General features: G+C 40.5%; 1 protein-coding gene across 1 annotated transcript; it reads left to right on the forward strand.

The window, feature by feature from the left end:
* The first annotated feature begins 906 nt into the window (after positions 1-906).
* Positions 907-10,830, forward strand: PMPCB (peptidase, mitochondrial processing subunit beta). The gene is made up of 12 exons (XM_056846215.1): positions 907-1,041; positions 2,457-2,543; positions 3,728-3,857; positions 5,470-5,668; positions 7,135-7,214; positions 7,870-7,982; positions 8,808-8,951; positions 9,394-9,554; positions 9,815-9,900; positions 9,982-10,070; positions 10,554-10,629; positions 10,714-10,830. The coding sequence occupies exons 2-12, from the start codon at positions 2,532-2,534 to the stop codon at positions 10,776-10,778; spliced, it is 1,155 nt and encodes a 384-aa protein (XP_056702193.1). The 5' UTR covers positions 907-1,041; positions 2,457-2,531; the 3' UTR covers positions 10,779-10,830.
* The last annotated feature ends 151 nt before the right edge of the window (positions 10,831-10,981 follow it).

Consider the following 10,981-nt stretch of genomic DNA (forward strand, 5'->3'; position numbering starts at 1 on the left):
ATTCTACCACACTCGCCATAGTGAGTATTGCAGTCTGGTTGGTATTGCGAATGAAGCTTTCAAAGTTGTGCTTTGCTAGGATGCTGTTTTTGGCCTTGGGTGTCTCAGGACTTTTGACTGTGGTTCCAGCTGCCTGCAAGGTTTTTCTGTCCCCTAAAAGTATAACGGGAGACCGGAGTGGTAGCCAGACCTTAACTGTAACCAGCATCTACCTCTGCAGCCAAGTTTCAGGGTCAAGGCTCAGCACTGGAGCTTCCAAAGAATTAATAATGAGGGCACAGTCACTGCATGTTTGCAGAATGTTATCACGCTCATCACTTGGTAAGTCAATGTCACTCCATAATTCCAGACTGGCATGTCCATTATAGCCAGGTATTCAGAGCCCTTTCCATTCTGGAGCATGAGGCAGACACCACTCCTAGATTTGTTCATCTTACTACAATGGTGTCCCATTGGTCACGGTGACCCAGATAAGAGGCCTTATTTTTTCTCTGGCAAACTTTCTGGGTGAGGGTCTGATCCCTCCTGAGGTGTTTAATTTTTTCCCCTGGTGGGTGCCCATTTTAGCCAAGCTGTTTACTCAGATTAACCTAACTGGTGTTTTTCCCTCAGGGTGGAAACTGAGTACTGTAGTTGCAGTATTTAGAAGGGCAAATGAAATAGCCCCTCATTACTACCATCCAATAAGTTTGCTGGATATAGCCTCCAAAGTGTACAGTAAATATCTTCTACAACTATTCAGTTTGAGACCATAGCAGCAGCTTTGCTTGATGGTTGATATTCCTGAAAACAATTTGCTTTGAGCTTTTGTATATACAGAGCTCAGAGGCACACATTTCCATTGCATGGCTTTCACAAGGGAGTGATTTGTCTTGGCTCATGACCATTTTCCCTCCACAGTCTATACATCTTGGAAAAAGCAAATGGACAGCTACCAAAGAAGTGCCCCAGATTGCCGTCAATGTTCCTGAGACAAAGGTGTCATCCCTGGAAAATGGCTTAAGGGTTGCTTCTGAAGATTCTGGATTTTCCACGTGCACAGTAGGTAACAGTTGTGAGTGAATTGCTTCCCCTTTTCCACCCCCGTCTCTGATTTTTTTAACATTTAACCTTGGAAAATATTATTTAAACTGTGACCTTTATACCATACCTACTCAGAAGTAAATCTCATCTAACTCCCAGTGATACTTGTTTTTCAGTAAACTTGTTCTGAATTGGGATGCTGGAGTAGTTACAGTTCACTTCTCTAACATGGAATGCATTAGTGTAAAATTGTTTTATGTGTGTATGTGCCATCAAGTCACAACTGACTTATGGCAACCCCAGCAGGGGGCTTTAAAGGTAAGTGAGAAGCAGAAGTGGCTTGCCATGGTCTTCCTCTGTAGAGTCTTCCTTGGTGGCCCCTCATCCAAGCACCAGCCCTGCTTAGCTTCCAAGATCTGATAAGATCGGGCTATACCAGCTGCCTTCCCTCCTCTTGTTTTATGTAGTAGCTGGATAAGGAAAAAAATTGTGTGAAGGTCTGGACTGCTCATTAGCAGGGAAGTAGTCAGCCCTGAAGCTGAGCAGCTGTTGTTCACACCTGAGTGGGTATTCTGGTGTTGCAGTTTGATTTAGAATAGCAAACTAGTGCAACGGAGGAGACCAGAGTGATGCATCAGTAATAGCCATCATCCGTGGTCCATAATGTATTTACTCAAACATGGAGGTTTGAGATAAGTAGTGACAGGGCATGCCCTGAGCTGACTTGCAGCTATGCAGTCTCTGAGAGCCATTTCAGCTGCCATGGAATTGCCTGCATCTGCCTATGCCTGATATGCAACATTAGCGAGGTTGCAGGATGCTAGCATAGTTATGTCAGCTCTGTGTCACCTCGTCAGGTATGCATGTGTTTCTTATGGGGAGTCTGCAAAAGATGATTAGATTGTGACAGATACAAGCAGATGGGGAATGTGCATGATATGAAAGGGGATGTAGGAACAGTAATTTTGCAATACTAAGTCCTCTCATATAAAAAATAAAGATTTTCCAAATGACTTTGCATCCTGCAGTTTTTGTGTGTGTGCTTTGACCTGTTCTCTGCCAGCTCCTTTTAATAGAGGTGCACTATACCTCATCTTCGCTGACTGTTGGAAAATACCTCTTTTCCTGCTTTCTTTGGGTGGAGGGAATGACCTCTATGGAAAGAGCAGCATCATGTGTTGGTAATGCTAGAAGTTGCTTGCTCGACATCAGAAGTACATAGTAATAATGAGATCGTCTTCAGATATGTCAGAAAATGGAGCTGATGTTTGGTGAGGCTGAGAACACATTGCATATCTGTCTCTTGGATACAAAACGTCTCATAGTAAGGTCTCATCCGCTCAAGCAAAGTGAACAGCTCCTTCCCTCAGAATGTAGCAGGCAGTATTTCCCCCCGATTCAGTTGGTAAAACTAATAATTTGTTTTGAATGAGGTGGGACTATGGATTGATGCTGGAAGCAGATATGAGAATGAGAAAAACAACGGAACAGCCCACTTCCTGGAGCACATGGCTTTTAAGGCAAGTCAAAACTTGATATTTTTAATTTGGATTGGAATTTCTGGTTTTATTCTCTCTCACCCCCTCCATTAACAAATGAATAAAACATGCAAATGTTGTCTCATGCAATACCCAGAGAGAATCACCTGACAAAACATTAATTGCAGCTTTGAAACTGTCAAGCTTGCCCAGTAGCGTATTGGCATATCCATTCAAAGAGATTTGGGATTTGTTATTCTGGTTTTAATTGGGAATGTTTTAACTATTATTATAAGCTGCTTTGAACTATAAGGAAAGGCAGGAGATAGATGTTTCAATAAAATAAATAATAACATAAATAAATAAAAATTGTTATTAATTTTGTGAAACAATGAATCTTTTGAAATTGAACATTTTCTGTGGGAAAATTTTCTGCCCCACTTCTGTGTGTACAGGGCCTGTTCTGGTCATATGTTATAGCCTAAGGGCAGCCTTTTATATTGCTCTGGAGTTCCATTTTATTTCAAAGGCATTCCTGAGGAATTGTATTCTGAATTAGAATCAAATAAACATGTTTTCTTCACATTTATGCACTTAAAGGGCTTGTAGATTGTTCCATCCTGATGTTTCTCAGAAATTGTGCAAACTGTCACAGTAGCCAAAAACATAGAAATACCACATGCCAGAAAACACCCAGATTTTAGAGGGTCCACGGGAAAAGAATTGTATAGCCGCAAGGCAGCCATTTGGGACTCCTCATCCTATTTACTTTAGGGACCATCCGATAGGGCTTTGGCTCCTCTGTAGATACCCTATAAAACGCCACAGCGATCCAAATCTAGAAACCTGAGTTTCCATTTAGTATCATAATTTGTTGGGGAAGTTGCTTCTATGGCTGTCCTTGGCATACACAGTGTTGACACTGACTTATGTTGTTACAGTATTTTCTGAGGTCCAACTCATCAGCCCTCAACTTGTAAGCCAGATGTCTTCTCTACTGCTTTGTTCCTGTGCTTATTGCCCATAATATGGAAATGTCACCTACAAGACAAAATAGTAGGATTCAGACCTTGGAGTCACTACTGTGGGACACCCGTAGAGTATTTTTTCTGATTGGGGATTATATCCTTTTTCAAATTTATCTCTTCCTTTTCCACTGAAGTCATTTGGCTGTTTTGTTCTTTTGCCATTCAGGGCTGAACTAATTATCTCACTCTAAATTACAGGGAACAAAAAAGAGGTCTCAACTGGATCTAGAGCTAGAAATTGAAAACATGGGAGCTCACCTGAATGCTTATACATCGAGAGAACAAACTGTCTATTATGCAAAGGCTTTTTCAAAAGACTTGCCAAGAGGTAACCATAAATTCCTAATAGATTGGATTTTTCTAAAGTCGTTAATCTTAAAAAGGGATTCTATACACATGAACTGGGTTTACAGGGGTTAGCGAAAGATGTAGTCCTATCCCTCTCCATGGTTTACTGTCTTTTTTATTCAGTTCTCAGTCTGGTATCATTCCAGTAACAGAGATGAGTTCTCCAGTATCATACTCTGACCTCTTATTGCTACTGTGTGCAATGTGGGGCTGTCAAGGACATGTTGTTTTTCTGCTCCTTCAGCACATGTTCATGAAAATGCTCCTGCAATTAAAAATCAATCTGTATATTTAATCTGGAGGCATTATGCCATTGTTTTCATGAATCACCAATGCTGATTCAAGTCACCACTCTATTGTTTAAAGGCTTCTTGGATCCATTTGTGCTCCTATTGCTGTTCTGAATATCTGAGCAAAAAATTTTTTTCCGACCTGTTTTCTACTTTTCTTTTGCATGTTACTGTTTGGCTTGTAGATGCCAGCACTAGGAGGCAACATAGGGGGAGGCCTTGGCCTCTATGCCGTTTGTTGGCTCTCTTAGGACAGCTGTTTGGCCATGTGTGATACAGGGTGCTGGAGTAGATGGGCCACTGGTCTGATCCAGCAGGGCACCTCTTATGTTCGTGTGTCCCTCAAGCTGACTTGAGCTGAGGGCTCTCCAGAATCATGTGTGGAAACCTTCCTGAATTCATAGATAGTTCAAAGACAGATACTTTTCTGATTAAATGTTGAGATTAAGGCTCTTTCAGATATTGCTCAGGGAAACCATGTGTGTGCCACCAAGTATATGCAAGATAGGGAGCCTCAACCTATGCTGGCTTCCTAATGAGTATTCCTATGGAATGCATGTTTGCAAATGTGTATGTCATACAGTTTAAATTTAAAATACCTTGTAGCCTGACTATATGCTTGTTTACTTGTTTTACTGAGTTCAGCAGGACTTATTCCCAATTAAATGTGCATAGGTTTCAGCCCTGAAAGTAAATTGGGCAGTGCATTCCTGAAGGGGAGGTAGTTGCAGCACGTTTGGGAATAGCATAGCCACACCGCCCCCGATTGGTTTAATGCTTGGTGCTGTAAGCCAAAAATAGTATTTTAAAGAAAACCCCGTGAAACTCTCCATTGAGCTTCACGGGGCTATGCCTTCCTTAAACTTGGTTTTAATTGATAATTTTCATTAGAGGTTTTTTCCCCATCATTCGTGTGTTAAGAACTGGAACCATAACGGTTTTCTTAAAATAGATTTCATAATCTAGCAAAGAAAGATAGCTATCCTTTGCATATTTACTGAAAGTAAGTTTCTTTAAAAACCACAAGACTTAATTAAACAGGCTTAGGAAGGAGGTGAAAAAATAAAAGTACACTGCTACGTACTTTTTTCTGCTTACATGGAGCATGCTTCATCCATATGATGCCATTTATTAGATATGTGGCTACTAGTGCAATCGTATTGTTATTCCAGTCTAGTTGACTTCAAAGGATGTAGACTATATAGGATTGTACTGCATGAAACTTATTTGATAGAATATAGTGAAGAGAATTTAAAGTTTTCTTTGTTGTTGTCATTATTTCATTGTTACCTTTCCCCATAGCTGTGGAGATTCTTGCTGACATCATACAGAATAGCACGCTTGGGGAGGCAGAAATTGAGCGGGAGCGTGGTGTGATCCTTCGAGAGATGCAGGAAGTTGAGACCAATTTGCAGGAAGTAGTCTTTGATTATCTTCACGACACAGCTTATCAAGACACTGCACTAGGGCGGACTATTTTAGGACCCACCAAAAATATCAAGTATGTTTCACCATTGTTGCTCCCATTTCATAAATGTTGAAATCCATAAAATGAAAATACCTAACTGGAAAGAAATCAGGTATCAGTAAAGGGGGAAAAACACCATGTTAGGGCCTTCCTGCATGAATATGTATGTATATATGAATTAAAAGAGCATTTGCTCTTGTATGAGCCTCATGTCATTCCTCTAGCTATTGCTTTCCTTGCAGGGATGTGGCATATTTTGTACCTGGGTAAATGCAAGTCTTCCTCCTGGAAATGAATATTTCTGTTCTTAAATGCCTGGGTAGTGTCACAATATGGTTTGTGATGTATATTTATTTAGAATATTTATATGCTGGTTTTCAGTGTTTGAAAAGCAGCAGCAGTCATTATACATTATACCACAATTAAAACAGCCTCATTGTCAGGGTTTTTCCCCCACAGTTCATCCTCTTCCCTATGATATAACTCGTAACAGGCAACACAAATTCGTAAAAATGTTTCATGACTAGTTTTTCAAATATCACTTCTAGATTAATCTTTTTGTAATGGTCATTTTAATGGGTTTTGGATTGGCTGCAGTGGCCGGAGTTCCCAACACTACTTGTGCCCAGGAATGCATGCCTAGTGAGAAAAGAGGCACATGCATGCTCATATCAGTGGGTGCTGCTTGCTGTACAAATAGCAGGCTGGGGTGCACATCTACTGAATTTTTTTTATAAAGGGGCAAACCATGGCTATTTATTTTATTTATTTATTCTTTCGACTTCTATCCCACTCTTTCCCAACCAAGGCAAGCTCAGGGCAGCTCAAAACAAATTCCAATAATAATTAAAATCACATCATTTACAATTTAAAATCCTCAACATCTGTTAAAATTCCCATTTATTACATTATGTTAATTGCATGCAAATGAGGCATGGTGCTGTTGTTGCCAAAATGAAATTAGCATCAGCCACCTCAAGAACACAAGAGGAGCCCTGCTGGATCAGACCAGTGGTCCATCTGCTTCAGAATCCTGTCTCACAGTGGCCAACCAGTTACTCTGGAGGGCCAACAAAGAGGGCGCAGGTGTCTAGGCCTTCTTCAGATGTTGCCTCCTGGCACTGGTATTCAGAGGTTTACTGCCTCTGAATGCGGAGGTTCTGTTTAGTCACCATAGCTAGTAGCCATTGGTAGACCTGCCCTCCATGAATCTGTCTAATCCCCATTTAAAGCTGCCTGTGGCCTTCGCTACATCCTCTGGCAGTGAATTGTACATTTTAATAATTCATTGTGTAAAGAAGTATTTCCTTTTGTGTGTTCTAAATCTGTACTGATGGGCAGTAGCCCATCAACTTCATTGGATGCACCTTGATGGTGATACATTGCTCTTCAGTCTCAGCCAAGGGTTCTTGTTTAGTTCAACTAGTAGAGCTCTAGCAACCATCTTTTATTACATGCATTATGTTTTTTCTTTCATCATTTTTCTGAACCTCTTACAGGTCCATAAACCGTAATGACTTGGTGGAGTATATAACAACACACTACAAAGGACCTAGAATGGTATTGGCTGCTGCTGGAGGTATGTATGCAAAGCATAATTTTAATGTTGGTAGTCGAGATAAGCCCCCCCCCCCCCCCGGTTGGTACCATAGAAGCCTTCCAAACAAATAAAATAATTGAAGACCTAGTACTGCATAGTGTTAGTTTTAAGTTGGAGACATAGACACAACTCAGTGTGCTATAGTGGTTAGTCTTAGTCTAGGATCTGAGAGACCCAGGTTCAAATCTCCACTCTTGCTGGGTGACCTTGAGCCAGTCACACACTCTTCAGCCTAACCCACCGCACATGGTTGTTGTGAAAATGAAATGGAGAACACTGTAAGCTGCTTTGTGTCCCCATTGGGGAGAAAAGTAGGCTATTATTGAGGTAAAAATAAATCCAACTGTTAGAATGTTATTTCCTAAAAGAGAAAAGATGGATTTACCACTGGTCTTTCCCTTCCATTAAATGCAGTAAGTCATCGGAAGAAAATTGTAGCTTTTCAAGGAGCTTTAGTAGTAGTGTTTTGGCCACACTAGATATGAGATATAAGAAAGCAAAGTATGTAATCAATGGTGGATAGTAGTTAACAACTTATTGTAACTTTGGTTTCTAAACGGAAATATTTAATTGTGGTGCAAATGATTTGTTTGTGTGACCCCTGCTAAATAGTAGTTTTGTGTCAATTATTTAGGGGTCCCTCATGATGAGTTGCTTGATTTAGCAAAGTATCATTTTGGTAACTTACCCTCTACTGCGAAAGGAGAAACACCAGCCCTGCCCCCTTGCCGGTTCACGGGCAGTGAAGTAAGTTGAGATGGGGCACCTGCTCTTTTTCTAGCAAAGCGGCATCATGAAAAATAACTGCTAATGCAATAGTAATATAAGACATCTGGTAAGCTGAGCCACTAGCCTCGATTGCAGAAACAGATGCAAAACTTGATAAAGCAGGAAGAGGTTGTTTCAAAGCAACATCCGTGATTCAGTGGATTGTTAAATGGCTGCAATAATTTATTACTGGCTGCTCTTATTGGCTTGATTCCCCCCCCCTGTTGTGCTTCTTTCAGTTTTTTCTTCTTAAGAGGTTCAAGGCACCAGAGGTTCTGTATTGGTATACATGTGAAAAGGCTGTAACGTTCAGAGGCATCCCTCTGCCTGCACAAAGCAGACACTTGTATTTTGGGCACTTAAGCACTTGGGACCATATTGCCTATGTATATGGAGGTGCAGATTCAGATCAACATTCAGAAAAACTAGGTGGAAAAGACTTAAACAAAGGTCTTTTTTAAAATTTTGCTAACTAAAAAAGAAAAACAATCCATGCAGTATGGTAGCGTGGTAATGAAAAATACAGAATAGAAATGTAACAGCAATAAAACACAAACATGTCGAAGATAACGGCTGCCTACCTACAGATAAATCAACCTTATAAAAGAAAACCAGATGTATGAGCCTGATCAGCAGAGCAGATCCAGGAAATACGGAGTTATTGAAGTGTCAATCAAAGCTCTGTTACCATTTCTGTTGTTTACATATTGAAATGTGGTGGTTGCTTGCTCTCTTTATAGTTTCAGTCCCTTTTGATTGTCACACCAGTAATCAAGATGTTCTTACCCTGTATTAATTGTTCAGATTCGTGTGCGGGATGATAAGATGCCTTTGGCACACATTGCAATAGCTGTTGAAGCTGCTGGCTGGTGTCACCCGGACACAATTCCTCTCATGGTGGCAAATACACTGATAGGCAACTGGGATCGTTCCTTCGGCGGTGGGGTGGTGAGTTGTCCAAAAATTACAGATAAAGAATTGCTACTGTCTCAAATTGTCCTTGACTTGGATCCTTCCAATGTGCTTAAGAAAGCCTTCTTTTTTTGGTTCACAATGAAACTAACCTTACTGATGACTTTCGTTAGACATTTAAAATCTGTTGTTCAAGTCTTTGTCCTTATTCTGCTTCATGTAAGAATGCACTATATTGAGGAGAAAGTCATGTAATGTCCTTGGTAGAAATGGGAAACCAAGCTATATCAGTTTTCCAAAAGCCATGCTTCCTCCTTAGGATTACCTGTGTTAAGGTTGTTAGAGGAGCTGGGGCAGAAAGGAAATGCATCTTTCAAAAATGGTTTAAAAAGAATAGCATTACCATTTTTATAATGATGGCACAATTGAAAGGTCCTATTCTACCACCCAAATCATATTCCCAATTGTGTTTCAACAGAATCTGTCTAGTAAGCTTGCTCAAGTTGCATGCCATAGTAACCTCTGCCATAGTTTCCAGTCCTTCAACACCTGTTACACAGATACTGGACTGTGGGGTGTCTACATGGTTTGTGAGGCAACCACCATAGAGGAGATGATGCACTTTGTCCAGAGAGAATGGTAAGGATTTCTGAATAATTTCTTGGGGGGGTAGAAGTGGGCACATCCCCCATAGCAGTATTCTGTGGCTGCACCATATCAGTTCAGAAGCGACAGGAAATAGCCCAGTAGCTAGGATCTCTTCAGCCCCCTGCTAAAATATTAACACCATGTAGTTAGTTATTCTAGGTCTACCCAGTCAAATGTAAAAATCAAAGGACTGAGTACTGTGAACAAAAACAGTAAGCAAATGTGCTTTCACTTATCTCAATGTCTTTCAGGGTAAGGCTGTGCACCAGCGTTACTGACAACGAAGTAGCCCGTGCTAAGAATCTTTTGAAAACTAACATGCTGTTACAACTGGATGGTAAGAACTAGGATTGTTGTTGTTGTTTTGCATTACAAAAAGTAACCAATTGGTATATATACTAAGAGGGTGTAATCTTAGGTTCCACTCCCATTTGTGAAGACATCGGACGACAAATGTTATGTTACAATCGCCGAATCCCAATTCCTGAACTGGAAGCAAGAATTGACGTAAGGAGCTTTTAATATATATCACACATCTGCTAGGTATTGTAGCTGTAGCTAAGCCTCTGCAGCAATGCTGTGGGCATGCAGAGAATCCACAGAATGTACCACAAGGTACAGGGTGTTCACCTTCCGGGAAATTGTATCTTTAACAAACCAAATTTCTAGCCCTTATCCTTGAAAGTGTGTTGGCAATGCCTGCTGAAATCTCAGGAGCCAGACAGAGCTACAGAAACAGGGATTCAGTGTCCTGTACAGTTCTTTGAGTTTTCCAATGACTGCCAAAATCTGCAGAATCATCTTCTAGCAGATCTTCTGCCCAAATATCTACAAACGATGGACCATAGGAGTTTATTGGCTACCTCTAGAGAGGGATCACAGCTCATCTGACACCCCAAGAGCTTCCGTTTCTCAGTTTGTTTTGATAACTTCTGCTGGCATCATCTAATTTAATCATATAGTTAAGATGGACTGTACTTCTTATTTCAGGCAATTGATGCTCAAACCATCAGGGATGTTTGCACAAAGTATATTTATGATAAATGTCCTGCTATTGCTGCTGTGGGTAAGCTACTTTTCATTACTACCTACCAAGCATTAAAAAAAAGTTTATTCTTTGATCCTAAGAATATTTTTGTTATATTTTTAGGGCCACTTGAACAGCTCCCAGATTACAACAGACTCCGCAGTGGCATGTACTGGCTTCGAGTTTAAGAAGGTATTCGTTGTAAAGCTCTCTTACAAGCTGAAGGGACCCTTTGGGAGATTAGAGAGACTGGCAAAGTTATTTTTCATCTATTAAAACGCAGGTTTGGTGTATAGCAAGCCAAATAAGCAATGAGAGGAAGAGAGAGGTCTTTTTTAAAAAGTACAAAAACTCATTCACCATGTCATTATTTTGTCTTCAGTTGATAATA

This window comes from Euleptes europaea, chromosome 3, assembly GCF_029931775.1.
Source record: "Euleptes europaea isolate rEulEur1 chromosome 3, rEulEur1.hap1, whole genome shotgun sequence".
Classification (NCBI taxonomy): domain Eukaryota; kingdom Metazoa; phylum Chordata; class Lepidosauria; order Squamata; family Sphaerodactylidae; genus Euleptes; species Euleptes europaea.

Excerpts from the sequence above, each read along its gene's own strand:
- PMPCB (XM_056846215.1), top strand. Across the intron at positions 7,215-7,869 it reads GGTATTGGCTGCTGCTGGAG|GGGTCCCTCATGATGAGTTG; the intron begins GTATGTATGCAA and ends TCAATTATTTAG. Across the intron at positions 9,555-9,814 it reads CACTTTGTCCAGAGAGAATG|GGTAAGGCTGTGCACCAGCG; the intron begins GTAAGGATTTCT and ends AATGTCTTTCAG.